This window comes from Notolabrus celidotus, chromosome 2 (genome assembly GCF_009762535.1).
Source record: "Notolabrus celidotus isolate fNotCel1 chromosome 2, fNotCel1.pri, whole genome shotgun sequence".
Classification (NCBI taxonomy): domain Eukaryota; kingdom Metazoa; phylum Chordata; class Actinopteri; order Labriformes; family Labridae; genus Notolabrus; species Notolabrus celidotus.
The window spans coordinates 39137079-39153542 of record NC_048273.1 but is presented as its reverse complement, the minus strand read 5'-3'; the positions used below and the strand labels follow the sequence as shown (position 1 = coordinate 39153542).

The 16464-nt window shown below is 41.1% G+C and overlaps 1 protein-coding gene across 4 annotated transcripts in view; it reads right to left on the bottom strand.

Moving 5' to 3' along the window:
* sgip1a (SH3GL interacting endocytic adaptor 1a) overlaps window positions 1-16464 on the bottom strand; it is a 119159-nt gene that overhangs the window by 86667 nt on the left and 16028 nt on the right. For all 4 annotated transcript variants that reach the window (XM_034674426.1, XM_034674444.1, XM_034674454.1 and 1 more), the window contains exons 3-4: window positions 10026-10159; window positions 2552-2596 (exon numbers count right to left, since the gene is read on the bottom strand). In XM_034674426.1, coding sequence (XP_034530317.1) covers window positions 2552-2596; window positions 10026-10068 — 88 coding nt within the window. In that variant the 5' untranslated portion in view covers window positions 10069-10159. The remainder of the gene's footprint in view (window positions 1-2551; window positions 2597-10025; window positions 10160-16464) is intronic.

Here is a 16464-nt window from a genome sequence, read left to right as displayed (position 1 = left end):
AGACGATATTGTTCCATGTTTGATGCCCTGTGAGTTATTTAGGGACAACCATGCTGGCCATGGCATGGGGCTTTAAAAAGCAGAGCTAACAAGGATTAGCATCCATTTTTAACACCTGACTGTAATCCTGCACCCACACAGTCCATGCTAAGCCTGAGCTAGCCATGCTAATGTGAGAGAAGCAGTTTGCAGACTGTCGGGTTTTTTTCTTCACAACTGTTACATAACAACTTGGCTCGTGACAAATGAAGTCGATGACAGGACAGCACGGATGAAGGGGAGGGGGAGCATCACATTTGCTCTCCATATCTCACCCTTGAAGTCAAGTTAGAGACTTCTTCCCTATAAAAAGCCTTTTATTTTTGGATCACTTAGCTCTGCTAGTGCTATATCATTGAGCAGCTCTGCATTAGTATCATGACTGAACACTACAAATAGAACACAGAAGGTGTATTCTTGAGCATCTTGCTAAAGAGAAAGGGTATAAATCATTTACAACACTTAGTGATACCTTCGGGACAAACACTGATTCATTAATAGCAAATGAAAAACAGAATCAGTGATGACAGTGGTGTTGTGCATTTTAAACATAGTCGTGATCTTTTGTTCTGTATACCTGCACAGTTAGCTAGAGTAAATAATTATAGTGTGCAGAACACAGCTTTATGCTGAAAATACATCTCTGTACTGACACAGATGAGGCGTTGGGAAGAAGCCTTCATCCTGGTCATCGTCTTAATTATACCTTATATTGAGTACTTTATAATTTGTGTAATGTCCTGTATCTGACAGACAGTCACTTTGTTATGACTGTTGTCATCTCAGTCTGCTCCACAATGTAAACAGACTGTTGATTTATTCATGATGCAGTAGCATGGCAGTTTTTAACAATGTTATCAAACATGTGGGGAAACCCAATGTTGTTGCATGAGCCCATTCAACTGATACAAATACTAAACTTAAATACTGATCTACTCTGACTTTACACAGCACGTCAGAGTCACGTCACAGATCACACACTGTTATTCATCATCATGTTAGAAAGGAACATGAATAAAAAGAACAGCACATGATAATAATAATATATATAGCCCCATATTAAAAAAGAAAGCAGACATTTGGACACTTAAGTTTCCATGCTGGCCCTGTGGACATTAGATTGTTAATGCTAATTCTGCTCAGAGAGCAACACGTCTTTCTTTACAGAAACATGCTTCAACTCTCAAACTGCAAAACACTGCCAAGTATCAGAAAGCTTCCCTTCATAATCCATACAGACGTTTCTGCAAACCTATCGAATCTACTCCTCATTTAAATGACCTTACTACAGCTACTGGGAACAACCGCACTTAGAAGTATAAAACACACACCAGGCAGCAGAAGTATGATTACTGTTGAAGCAGTGGTAAACAAACAAACATGCACCAGCACAAGCAGCTAAATGAGCTTCTTCCTGAGCAGCAGACATACTGATATGGTACTAAATGATCCAGCATAAACAGGCTGGAATGACAACATCTTTGACATTTTATTTGGGACCATGACAGAAAATAAACAAAAAGGAGAAGTAAATAACTGGAGGGGTGCAAGGAAAATGGCTGATCCTTTTCCCTAATGGCTGATCCCTATTTCCACATGTTCACTGCTACAAAATGTTGTCTATGTATCCTGGCTATGAGAGCTTACATAACTCAAGGTTAATTCAGTAAAAGTCGACATATCTAGGATGTAGTGCAAAAACAAATGGCCGGTAGTCGCTGATATTGGATGCTAGGGCAGTGAAAGATAGGAAACAGGAGTTATCACATGAAACAGATAGATGGATGAAGGCTTTCGTGTGCCAGCTGCAGAGCTGTGGGGATTCATCCCTCCATCAATGGCCTTCCCCTCTGATGATGTCATCAATTAAAGGGACATGAAACTGAAACAGTCATCAATTCCCTCGTTCCTCACTACACTCAACCCAAAATAGATGGATCAGTCCAACGATGGGTGGGAACAAACGCACATATGTATCCCCCATGAACAGACGTGCACACGAGGGCCGGGTAAAATGGCAATCCAGTGTGGGCCGAGTCATACATTGCTGGTAGTATGTATGCGTGTGTGTGAGTGTGCATGTTTTTTAACACCATACAAAGAGAATTCATACTAGTGAGCCAGCTGGGCACATAAGCCGTCCTGCACAATAAATCCAAATAATCCTTTACGATGGTAAGCGGAAAATAGGGGGGTTGGGGGGTACTCAGACACACACAAAACACACTTAGTGACAAAAGGTACACACGGTTCAATTAGCCTCGCCATTGTGCCTCTGTGGTAGACATCCAGTCAGTGGCTGTGCCCTATTCCTAAGAATAACATGCAAGTCACCGGAATGTATGCACTCAAAATAGCAGGGCAGCTTATGACATTTAGACGTCCCGAACACATACACACACATACGTGCTGGCCAGCAGAAGAAGCACTGTAGGACAAGGACATAAAGGGGGATTACCCTGAATTACAGCGGGAAACAGAACAGCATTATAGAAAAGATGGATCATCTTACCTTCCATCATGGTTGCAGATTTGCATTCCTCTATCTCCAAGGAGCCTGAAATGAAAGCAGGAGGTGGCAGGAGGGGGGAGAAGAGAAGAAGCCCCCGGTTACCAGAGAGATACAGTAGAATTGATGGGCAGCAGAGCAGCCGTGTGCATGTGGCTAACGCCCTGGCTAAATGTGAGCCTCAAACACCCCCAGACGTCGCTTGTCAACTATCCCAGAAGGGTCACAGATACAGAGAGATAGAGAGACAGAAAGAGGAGAGAGGAGGGGTAGGGGCCTGGCCGGGCTAGCTGCCGATCAGAGCTGGGGCTTAAGCCATGGATGCTGCTGCTACTGCTGCTGCTACTGCGGCTCTAACCTACAGCCGAGGATGCTGAGAGGAGGGGGAGAATCTAACTGGAGGAAAAAAATAAATAACAGGAGCAGGGTAGAGAGAGGGAGGGAGGCAGAGAGACTGACAGGGAGGGAGGGTTATGTGTGTGTATGTGTGTTTGGCAAGGGGGGTGGGAGTGTTGAGTAGGGGCGGAGGCAGTTTGTTGAGGTCAGAGATGGCCTCAGCCAATCCCAGCAGCTCTTTGTGCAGTCACATGGCTTACAGCTTGAGTCTCCTGACACCACTGTCCGAGAGAACGCAACATTAGGAAGCTCTCTTGCTTGACAGATAATTTTGCAGGTACACTAAATACACACAGACATGTTTACATATCCAAACAGGGACACAAAGATGCCACAAGACATGTACAGAGCAAATACAGAGGATACACAAATATCCAAAACACACACAAACACACACCGCATGCACCCTCCCCTTCATCCTACCTTATGTCAGTGCAGTGTGCCGAGCCTGCTCAGCGATGAATGACATCAATTATTTGCTCGCTGAGAGAGTAACATGCAGGTGTGAGCCAAGTGACAACCCATGCTCAGGACACACACGCACACACACTCTATAATCACATAATAACACAACACTGCACTAAATATTTGCCCTGCACTCTCCTGCACAGTGACTATTCCTGTAGTGGCTGCCTGTGTGCCCCTGCATGTGTCCCACCCCCCCTTGCAATAAGGTGTGGTTTAACTCTGTCCTCTCCCTTTTCCTCCTCCTCTCCCCCTGTTCCCTCCCACCTTTCTCCTCCTCTCTGTGTCGGTCTCTTTTCAGTCCCTGTCTTACTTTGCGTCTGTGCTTTCTCAGCGCACAGAGACAAGGATCGATCAGCGTGACGTCACGGCTACCCGGGCTACAACCAGCAGGAAGGGTCAATGACAGAACAGCCCCCGGAGAGGGGTGTGCGCTTGTGTTGTTTGTGTGTTGATTCATTTTCTGAGAGAGGGTGGAGAGAAAGAGAGTGAGAGAGTGAGAGAGGGGGGGAATGTCTGTGTGCACAAACACAAGAGCAGAGGAGACTGACAATTAGGCAAAACCTAGAAAACAAGAACAACAACAGGGAGAGAGCGAAGGGATAGTTTACAAAAAATAAAATCAGAGTATAAAAGAGGAATCAATGCAGAAAGCCTTCCTGGTGTATTGTCATTATTAGTAATAGTTGTTAGTGGTCGTAGTAGTAGCAGCAGTAATGCTAACATGGCATTACATCAGATTTGTTTTTATGTGACTTCATCCTTCTAGCTGTTTATACTTCTATTTTATTATTACTTTCAGTTTTTATCCAACTAATTCATTGTTTTCAATTCAATTTGATTATTTGATTTGATTATCTATTGTTTTGGATGTTTAAAAAATGTATCATTTTAATGATCCCAATTTATCCTTTTCCCCTTTTCTAATTTTTCCCAATGGGATGTCGTGCTCTCATTCTGAAAACCTCTTTTATTGTCCTTTCAATGCTTTTATTTACTTCTCCTATTTTATTTATTAAGTTTTATTTTTTATCCTTGAAAAACCTCTTAATCAATGATTTATCAGTCTATTGTCTCACCACTTCATTCTGTTGAATTTACGTGTGTTCTTTTTAACCTCACGTTGTATTCTGCATTGTTTAAATTCCTCCTCCCTGTCTGTCAAAGATTTACTTTGTTATTTGAACCATGCTTTGTTTGTCAAAGCACTTTGTAAACATTTGTTTTTAAAGGTGCACTCAACAAGGCCCCCGAAAACATTATGCACCCAGAGGACAGGCCTGCATGTGGCACCTCAAGTCTCCAAATGCATGTCCTCTGTAAATAATATAACACAGAGTTTGTTTAGGACCAGCTTTTTATGTAAATCATCTTGAGATAACATTTGTTATGAATGGATGCTGCACATCTTTTAGAATAGATGTTAAGATTATTTTATTGGTTTTTAAATCTCTTAATTGTCTTGCTCCTTCTTATTTATCAGATTTGTTTTTGTCATATGAGCCAGTGAGAGCCCTCAGGTCTTCAGGTAGCGGACTTTTAATAGGTACCAAAAGTAAGAACAAAGACTCACGGTGAGGCAGCTTGTGGAACACCCTACCTGAAGATCTGGGGCTGTACAGAGCATCAACATTTTTAAAAGCAAACTCAAGAACAACCTGTTTAGTCTCGCTTTTTACTGAGTTTTATTCTTAGAACAGTTTTATTTAACCTTACTTTATTTATTTATTTATTTATTTATTATCTAGTTCAGATTTGAGTCGCTTTTTATTTATTTTATCATACTTTTAAAATGTTAGTGTTTTATCATCTTAGAAATGTATCCAATTTCCATGAGTTTAATATCCTGTGCTGAGTTTCAACATCTTATGTTTCCTCCAGTGTTTCAGCATGAGCACGTTTCCTCAGTTCGTTCAGCAACTTCTTTTTTATTTTTCATTTATTTATTTATTTTATTTTCATTGTTATCATTATTATTGTTGTTGCATATATTGTGTTCTTAACCTTAGGATTGTGGGGTGGGTTTGGAGTCGGGGCTGGGGTTGGGATTGGGATGTGGGGGGGGTCTTTTTATTTTTATATATATATCTTTCTTAATTTACAATGTATTCTATTTGAAGTTGTTTTTATCTACAGCACTTTGTGTTACAATGTCATTGTATAAAAAGCGCTTTATAAATAAAGTCTGATTGAATGATTGATTGAAAACAATGTGAGTAATCTGCATTCAAACTGCAGTACTGCTTCAAACCACTCATTTGTGTCTCTATAGTTATCACACATTAAGGTACCAAAAACTGTGTACGTTTACTGACAGGCAACTCAATCCTCTTTCATCAGCCTAGGAATACAGTTGGCGATAACTCACAAGCAGCTCAGTGCAGATCAAATATTCAGTCTTAAAAAGACAGTTTGTTTCCTTTAAGTGTATAAATATTTGAAGCTGGATGTATACTTTAAACTCTGTGTGTTGATGAGGGAACATATGGTGACTAAATTCCTCCAGAGGGACAAATAAGTATCTCTATTTATCTCTCTATCTTCAGTCATGCTTTAAAAAGAGCCAGCTGTGTGCCTCTCCATGCCCACAGAGTCCTCCCAAGTCATGCTTAATCCCATGTGATAATGACTCCCTCCCTCCAAAACCTCTTTCTCTCTCTCTCTCATTTATCACCTCCTCTCTTTTAATTTACTGAATTCTCCCCTCTCCCTGTTTTTACTCAGTTATTTGTGTTAAGCTGCCACTGTGCTGCTCAATCTGCCACTTGCCTCCCCTTCCTTTCATCCCTCTTTCTTTCCTTGCCCAGCTCCTCGGTCTTAACACCCAGCAGATGCTCCCAAACAGAGGGTCCCCAGCCTCCCACCCTGCCCCCAGCTTTAACTCCCTTCCCCCTTGTCCTTTCCTCTTCCCCTTCACTCCAAAGCTGCCTCCTGTTTTTTTTTTATCAACCTTAACTTTTCTGTTTTCTTGTTCTTCATTTTCCACAATTTAATCTTACCCAATTCCATTTTCATTTTGTCTTACTCCTGTTAATTCAACTGGCTGACCAGCAGCATCTTCTCCTGCACTGCCATCTAGTGTTCACTGACAGTCACTGGAGATATTTACTATTGTGCTAGTAAAAATAATGTGTGCATTTGCCTAATTTACTTTAAAACCATCATTGAACCATACTAAGCATATACTGTAGCACGTACAGTCATCAAGCCTTTTACTTGTGCAAATGAAGTGATATGTGTAGTGATTAAGCTGCTGACAAATGCTGTCATGCCAGCTAGTGGAGGAGTGTAGAATAGGGGAGGAGGAAGGGAGGGAGGATTTGCTAAATAAAGCATTATATCCTATAAGCTCTGTTTTGGAGCTGCAGGAGTGGAGCAGCCTGAATAAAGACAAACGGATATGTTGTTCACTGTGAGGTACGATACATTGTTTACTTCATGCATTACTAAACAGGAAGTTGTGTCTTTTATGATTCTCTTAAATTCTGTTCACTTGCACATATGAGTTAACATTGTATGTAATCACATGGCTTCAGTGGTGGACAGTAACAAAGTACATTTACTCGAGTACTGCACTTTTTGGAGTATCTGTACTTAATTTTAGGGAACTTATGACTTTTACTCCACTACATTTGAAAGACACATATCATACTTGTGACTCCACTACATTTCTATCAGTGTTCTAGTTACTCACTACTTTTACTTTTGAAGTCAGCTGATGAACTGTGTACTTGTGTTTGGTTTGTCTCAGTGGTGTAGCCGTACCTGGGTTGAGCGTAGATCAAACGTTCTTCAGATCAGTGCGTTCATTTAGTCGTGGTGATGATGGCTATGACTGAGAAGGATGATGATTCTCTACCTGAACACCACGGCCATATTTTAAACCCACGTTTGAGGTTTTGAAATAAAGAATGATTGTTTGTATTGTTGTAAATCTCACAAACTTCATCACAGCCTCCAAAACGTCAGCATCTAACCTGAGAAAGCATGTGGAGGTCTGGAGCTAACACACTGCTTTGATTCTAGAGGAACATTGTAAACTTGTCTGTGCTTGTAGTAACTTAGTTTAGATTTCATGGTAGACTTTTTATATATTAAATCATGTTTTCTAGAGAAACAGAATGGAGCAGAATGTTCACCCATACATTCTTAACTGACCTCATGCTTTGTGAAAATACGTTTAGAGATATTTCAAAAAGTACTTTGAATACTTAAGTGTTTTTAAAAGCAAGTACTAGGGATGTAAGGATGCACTCAACCTACGATTAGATTCAAATTCTGATTTTTGGTTCACAATACAATTCACTCATGATTTTCTAACGTTTTTCATGAAAACAGGATTGAACTAAAAATTGAAATAACTATTATTTTATTTCAATTCTCAGATATGGACAGTTGCAATATATATTTTTTTCTCTTATATTTATTTGTAAACAAAGTAATCGTTTTTCATTTTTAAGGTGTGTTGTAACCAAGCGGCAACCTCCTGTCTCAAAATATGAAGCCCATGCGGAAGTGTTATAAACAGCAATTCATTGAGAATGCGCTTGAGGCTGACTGCAGAAACACAGGAAACCACATAGACATGAATGGAGCACGTAAAAGGGAGCACATAACGCCCATTTTAGCCTCCCTCCACTGGTTGCCTGTGCATTTTAGAGTCCATTTTAAGATTATTTTATTTGTTTTTAAATCTTTAAATGGTCTCGCCCCGCCCTACCTCTCTGAGCTGATCCATCTCTATGCCCCTGCTCGGTGCCTCAGGTCAGCTGATCAGCTGCTCCTGGAGGTACCGAGGTCCAAGCGGAAGCTCAGGGGGGATAGAGCTTTTTCTGTCGCTGCTCCCAAACTGTGGAACGATCTTCCTTTAGCCGTCAGACAAGCCCCCTCACTGTCCACTTTTAAAAGTCGTCTTAAAACCCATTTTTATTCCCTGGCTTTCGACTCAGCATGAGACCCTGCTCTTGTTTCAGTGCCTTTTTATTTTTATTTTTATTTTTTAACTTTATTTTATCTTATTGTTCTTATTGATTTTATGATTTTATTGTTTGTTTTTATCCATTATGTTTCTGTACAGCACTTTGTGTCCGACTGCTGTTGTTCTTAAAGTGCTTTATAAATAAAGTTGAGTTGAGTTGAGTTGAGTTGAGAATGGGAGAAAGAGGATCTTTGCAGCATTAATAAACATGTTTACAGCCTGGTTCAAAAAACGGCTTGGCCCTACGTAGTTAATCTCTCTATCGGCACACACTGTACGGTGGGGGGGGATTTATTTCTAACGCGATGGTTCAGAAGATATTAAGATTACAAGTTTTTTCCCAAATAAGGACATGACTGACTAGACTCCCAGTCGGGAACACATAGCTAGTGGCTAGGAGGCTCAAACTCCACCCCTTTATTTCGCACTCTGCCTGATTGAGTTCCGCATTTCCAATATGGCTGCCGCCGTTGATTGACTTCAGCGCTCAGGAACAGATGGGTGACGTCACGGATACTACGTCCATATTTTATGCAGTCTATGGTTGTAACTCAAATTAAACCACTGCACACTGTTTTTCAGCACCGTGCAAAAAAACTAAAATGACCGTACAAAAATACCTTGTTGGAAAATTTCAGAACAATTCTAAATGTAATGTAAAGTGAACGATTCCCAAATGAAAGTGTTCATATTCAAACAAATAAGGTCAATCTCTTTAAATAAACTAAAGTGCAGCTCATGCTCCTGGCTGTGAATTGACATGTTTTTCTTCAGGAATATCAGGGAAAGTCAAAACGCTTCCATACCTCAGACTGTAAACACAAAGGTGCATCCTGAACTGCTCGTTCTTCACCTGCTGCCTCCATGTCTGTTATGATCAACTCAGCAAGTGATGAGAGAGCAGCGCATAAGACTTCATGATGTTGAACAAGCAGAGTTAAATGCAGATAGCACCGTCTACTGTTTAAAATAATATCACAATACAAATTTTGTTGAATTGATTTTAATCCACCCTTATTTGTATGGATTGTTTTACCGTCTTGTGATATATCCTTACATCCCTAGCGAACACTCCAGGACTTTAACTGAAGTCACAATTTGTCAGAACAACTTTCACTTGTCTTGGAGTAATGTTTGACCAGGAGGATCTATACTTTGACTCAAGTAATGCAGCCGTGTACTTTGTCCACCACTGCATGGCTTCAAAAATACTTTGCATTTGATTTGGATTTAAATCAGAGATGTGTGTTTCATCGTCATAGGAGATCTACTTTCTCTCTCACAGCTTCCTTTCCTTTCTTTTACTTTCTCTATAAACGGCAGAGCAAGAGAGTTCCTGATCTCTTAAGAGGACACTGCACAGTAAACATGCAAAGACGCATTGCACATATTCATGCCCATAAGCAAGCAAACATCCATAACTACGTCACAGCAGTTATACACCGTATCATTAAGGTTAACAAAATGTAAAGGATGGTAGCCACATCATTCCACACTTAGCCACACTGTCATTACACCCGACCTATTTCACTACTGGCATCATTTCATTTAGGGACAACACTCAGAAGGTCATGTCACCCCCTCACCGCTGAGGTGTGCTGAACAGACGAGTCAAGAAAAGAGTTTTACATACTGTACCTGCAATGATGCGAAACCAGCCGGTACACAGCTCCTCAGCCATTTACAGCTCTTTCCATGGACCTCCTTGTGATCCCTCCAGCCGGACAGAAGAATGAGAGGGGAGAAGACGAGCAGAGGACAAATGCTATCGGCTGAAAAAGAAAAGAGGGAGACAAGAACGAGGAGTAACCAAGGATTCTGCCACACCGAGCTGTTGAGAAGACGCACACGTACGCTGATGCCGGCACACCGTTCGACCACCGCAAGTGTGTGAGAGCAGGCACGCCGACACACAGACACACAACCTGTGGAGAATAGTAATGTGGCACAGTGGACTGTGAGTGCAGACAAGTCAGGCAGTGAAGGTCAACACATCCTTTCCTGCAGTGCAGACACTCACACATGAAGACTGCGCGTGGTTTTTGATAAGTTCTGCAGTAATGACAGAACAATTAAGACTTTATGTATGTGTGACAGATTTATGAGACAAACCTTCAATATGAAGGAATCAGAGAGAAACATTTTTAAGGTAATCTCACTGTTTAATCTTTATTACTCTCCTCTCTTAACTAAGAAGCTATAAGATGTTAGTCCGTCACACTGTTAGATAGGGAGAGATAATCTGATGACTTTAGGCTTAAACTCCTGAGTTTATTGATTGTTGATTAACCTGTTATTTAGATTTCAAATAATATGTTTATTGATAAATAAAGTACCAGGAAATGATGAAAATGTGTTGGTCTGCTTACCCTAAAGTGTCAACTATAACCTTGGATGTCTACTTTGGACGACATCAGGACATATTTACATTAACAAGCTACAGTAAAATATTTTTTCTTAAAATTAGCTCAAACTGAATTTTTCTTATTAAAACTGTTGTTTACTGTTTTAAAGGTTTGCAATTTATTAATCATTCATTTGAGTTCAAGTGAGTTTAAGCTTTTGTTTTCATTCTTATTCTCAGTTTGTATGTATGGAGTTAAAAAATGATGATAATAATAAACACCTCACACTGCTGCAAGGCTGTTGACCAAGTTGGGTATAGAGCTCTGTGTGGTCAGGCTCCTGAACATATCACCAACCTGCTCCACCCCTACCTCACCAGCAGGTCACTCAGGTCTTCTGACCAGGGCTTGCTGGTTGTCCCTCCAGCTCGTCTAAGGACAAAAGGTGACTATGCGTTTGAAGTGGTGGCACCAACATTGTGGAACGCTCTTCCTGTAAATGTTCATTCAGCTGTCTCTGTTGTCACTTTTAAAAAACTCTTAGCCACATTATCTAAACAGGCCTTTGACTCACCTTGTACAGACTAATGTTTTAATTATGCTATAGTCTGTTTCTTTTACTGTTTTATGATTTCATTTTAATTTGAATATTTTTCCTGTGAAGCACTTTGGGATTTTATTCTATGAAAGGTACTATACTAAATAAAATGTACTTACTTACTAAAGTTCAAAGTATACATTTTTATCAATACTGCTCATGACATTCAGCATCACTAGTTACAAGGAGTCTGAATTAAAAAGGATTATGTTGATTTTCTGTACAACTCCTTCTTTACTGTTCCTAACAAGACACAAAAGGCATGCTGTTGGCGCCATCTGCTGTTAACTTTAACACGGTGCCTGCCAAGATTCAAGATTCTACTGTACAGTCATGGCCAAAAGTTTTGAGAATGACACAACTATTAATTTTCACAAAGTCTGCTGTTTCAGTTTTTATAATGGCAATTTGCATATACTCCAGAATGTTATGAGGAGTGATCAGCTCAACTGCAATTAATTGCAAAGTCCCTCTTTGCCTTGAAAATGAGCTTTATCACCAAAAACACATTTCCACTGCATTTCAGCCCTGCCACAAAAGGACCAGCTAACATCATTTCAATGACACACAGGTGTCACACACATTAACACAGGTGTGGGTGTTGATGAGGATAAGGCTGGCGATCAATCTGTCATGATTGAGTGACTGGACACTTTAAAAGGAAGATGGTGCATGACACCATTGTTCCTCATCTGTTAGCCATGGTTACCTGCAAGGAAACACGTGCAGCCATCATTGCATTGCACAAAAAGGGCCTAACAGGGAAGTTTATAGCAGCGAGTAAGATTGCACCTCAGTCAACCGTCTATCGAATTATCAAGAACTTCAAGGAGAGAGGTTCAATTGTTGCCAAACAGGCTCCAGGGCGCCCAAGAAAGTCCAGCAAGCACCAGGACCATCTCCTGAAGGTGTTACAGCTGCGGGATCGGGTCACCACCAGTACAGAGCTTGCTCAGGAATGGCAGCAGGCAGGTGTGAGTGCATCTGCACGCACAGTGAGGCGAAGACCTTTGGAGGAAGGCCTGGTGTCAAGGAGGGCAGCAAAGAAGCCACTTCTCTCCAGTAAAAACATCAGGGACAGACTGATATTCTGCAGAAGGCACAGGGACTGGACTGCTGAGGACTGGGGTAAAGTCCTTTTCTCTGATGAATCCCCTTTCCGATTGTTTGGGGCATCTGGAGGAAGGCTTGTTCGGAGAAGACGAGGTGAGCGCTACCATCAGTCCTGTCTCTTGCCAACAGTGAAGCATCCTGAGACCATTCATGTGTGGGGTTGCTTTTCGGTCAAGGGAGTGGGCTCTCTCACAATCTTGCCTAAAAACACAGCCATGAATAAAGAATGGTACCAGAACGTCCTCCCAGAGCAACTTCTCCCAACCATCCAAGGGCAGTTTGGTGATGAAGAATGTCTTTTCCAGCATGATGGAGCACCTTGCCATAAAGCAAAAGTCATAACAAAATGGCTCGGGGAACAAAACATTAAGATTTTGGGCCCTTGGCCAGGAAACTCCCCAGATCTTAATCCCATTGAGAACTTGTGGTCAATCCTCAAGAGGCGGGTGGACAATCAAAAACCCACAAATTCTGACAAACTCCAAGCATTGATTATGCAAGAATGGACTGCCATCAGTCAGGATTTGGTCCAGAAGTTGATTGACAGCATGCCAGGGAGAATTGCAGAGGTCTTGAAAAAGAAGGGTCAACACTGCAAATATTGACTTATTGCATGAATTCTGTGTAATTCTCAATAAAAGCTTTTGATACTTATGAAATGCTTCTAATTGTATTTCATTATACCATAGAAACATCTGACAAAAACACCTAAAAACCCTGAAGCAGCAGACTTTGTGAAAATGTAATATTTGTGTCATTCTCAAAACTTTTGGCCATGACTGTACATTTATCCCAGAAGGGAAATTCAGTTTTGCAGCCTACCCATAAAACAACAACACAAACAGGCAAACATAGCCAACAGCAGCATTCAGGCATGTCAACAAATCTACTGAAGATAGCTAATGTCATAAGGACAACAGAACCTGCATATGAAGTAATGGCTCAATCGAGGCAGATGTCTGTCTAACATGAGTCTGGTTCTGCTGGAGGTTTCTGCCTGTTAAAGGAAGTTTTTCTTCTCCGCTGTAACTAGCTAAATACTGTGAGGTGCAATGCTCATGGTGGATTAAGGTGCGGTAAAATCGAGCCCTGTCTGTAAGATGGGACAGGATCCCTCTTCAAACTATAGTTTATTTTGACTTCCCGGTATCCTAACTCAGACTGGTTCACTGCAACAGTAATCCGATGGTTGGATATCACAGGTGGGCTATAATAAATCAGTGATACTCTAAGTATGATACCTACAATGACATCAAACACATTACACTTCACTGTCACATTCAAGCACTTTACTTCATGTTCTTCATTATCGGTCCTGATTAGGGATGTAAACAATTAATCATTTATTGATTAATTGATTGTGAAGAAATTACTCGAAACACGCATTTCTGTTTTTAATTTTCCGCCACGTGGGACAAACATGTGGTCTCATATTAGTTCAGCTATCAGGGAGGTGTTTGAAGTTTAAAGCATGTTTGGATGTGAATCAGCTGTTAAACGTGTTGTCCACAGCGGAGACGCTCAGCTGGCGGCTGCGGGTCAGATCTCCACAAGTGTTTTTTAAAGAGGATCAATACAAAACTGCTGCCAACAACGACACGGACGCAAAGGTTGACAACTTTAAACAGGACATTTTAACCATTGGATACAAAGCCAACAGACTATTAGAAATTGCTAGTACACTATGTTTGCAGACCAGCAACATCTGAGCCGTCTGAGCTTTTCTGCAGCTGGACTGATTATGACCCGGTTGAGCTCCCAGCTGACACCTGATCAAATACACATGTTTATTTTTCTCAATAAGAACGAGTAGACAGAAAACTGGACACTGTGAGTCTGAAGTACTTTTCTGTTAGTATTATGAGCCTTCACTTTATAAGACTACAGTGGGGCAAAAAAGTATTTAGTCAGCCACTGATTTTCAAGTTCTCCCCCTTAGAAAGATGAGAGAGGTCTGTAATGTCATCAGAGGTACACTTCAACTATGAGAGACAAAATGAGAAAAAAAATCCATGAAATCACATTGTAGGATTTTTAAAGAATGTATTTGTAAATGATGGTGGAAAATAAGTATTTGGTCAATAACAAAAGTTCAACTCAATACTTTGTAACATAACCTTTGTTGGCAATGACAGAGGTCAAACGTTTCCTGTAAGTCTTCACCAGGTTTGCACACACTGTAGCTGGTATTTTGGTCCATTCCTCCATGCAGATCTCCTCTAGAGCAGTGATGTTTTGGGGCTGTCGCTTGGCAACAAGGACTTTCAACTCCCTCCACAAATTTTCTATGGGGTTGAGGTCCGGAGACTGGCTAGGCCACTCCAGGACCTTGAAATGCTTTTTACGGAGCCACTCCTTCGTTGCCCGAGCGGTGTGTTTGGGATCATTGTCATGCTGGAAGACCCAGCCACGTTCCATCTTCAATGCTCTCACTGATGGAAGGAGGTTTTGGCTTAAAATCTCATGATACATGGCCCCGTTCATTCTTCCCTTAACACGGATCAGTCGTCCTGTCCCCTTTGCAGAAAAACAGCCCCAAAGCATGAGGTTTCCACCCCCCCATGCTTCACAGTAGGAATGGTGTTCTTGGGATGCAACTCAGCATTCTTCTTCCTCCAAACACGACGAGTTGAGTTTTTACCAAAAACTTCTACTTTGGTTTCATCTGACCACATGATATTCTCCCAATCCTCTTCTGGATCATCCATATGCTCTCTGGCAAACTTCAGACGGGCCTGGACATGTACTGGCTTAAGCAGGGGGACACGCCTGGCGCTGCAGGATTTGAGTCCCTCTCGGCGTAGTGTGTTACTGATGGTAGCCTGTGTTACTGATGGTAGCCTTTGTTACTTTGGTCCCAGCTCTCTGCAGGTCATTCATCAGGTCCCTCCGTGTAGTTCTGGGATTTTTGCTCACCGTTCTCATAATCATTTTGACCCCACGGGATGAGATCTTGCGTGGGGCCCCAGATCGAGGGAGATTATCAATGGTCTTGTATGTCTTCCATTTTCTAACAATTGCTCCCACAGTTGATTTATTCACACCAACCTGCTTGCCTATTGTAGATTCACTCTTCCCAGCCTGGTGCAGGTCCACAATGTTCTTCCTGGTGTCCTTGGACAGGTCTTTGGTCTTGGCCATGGTTGAGTTTGGAGTGTGAGTGTTTGAGGCTGTGGACAGGTGTCTTTTATACAGATAACCAGTTCAAACAGGTTCCATTAATACAGGTAACGAGTGGAGGACAGAAGAGCTTCTTAAAGAAGAAGTTACAGGTCTGTGAGAGACAGAAATCTTGCTTGTTTGTGGGTGACCAAATACTTATTTTCCACCATAATTTACAAATAAATTCTTTAAAAATCCTACAATGTGATTTCCTGGATTATTTTTCTCATTTTGTCTCTCATAGTTGAAGTGTACCTCTGATGAAAATTACAGACCTCTCTCATCTTTCTAAGTGGGAGAACTTGTAGAATTAGTGGCTGACTAATACTTTTGTGCCCCACTGTATGTCCGGAGAATATTTTTATGAGCCTGATCGTTGATATCCAGTGTTAAACATGTACCTGTATTCAATCCCGTCAGTTATTTGCATTTTGTTGCTGTAGAAAATATAATTTACGGGGAAAATAATGTATGTTTTGGTTTTTTTTGTTGTTTTTTTTACATAAGAATAACAATGTTTATTTTGTTGATTAATCAATAATTGATTGTAACATGTCCAATAATTGCTCACATTGTTTACTGAATCTATATGAGTTTCATACTGGATAACTTTTCCACAAAATCCTAATTTATTGTGATGCACCTGAACATCTCAGATGGCAGAATGAGAGGAGAGGGAGGCTGTTTGTTCAAAAGCAGTGAATACATTTAAACATATAACCTCCACCTCCCTCCCTGTGACCTACATTCTCTCCACCTTTGCGCATGCTTTTCGCCTGTGGGGTGCAGCATTGCCCTTATCTGGTTTTGTGTTGTTTGTTGTTTCAGTTCAGTCTCTCTGCATTTGTTTGAAATTTTC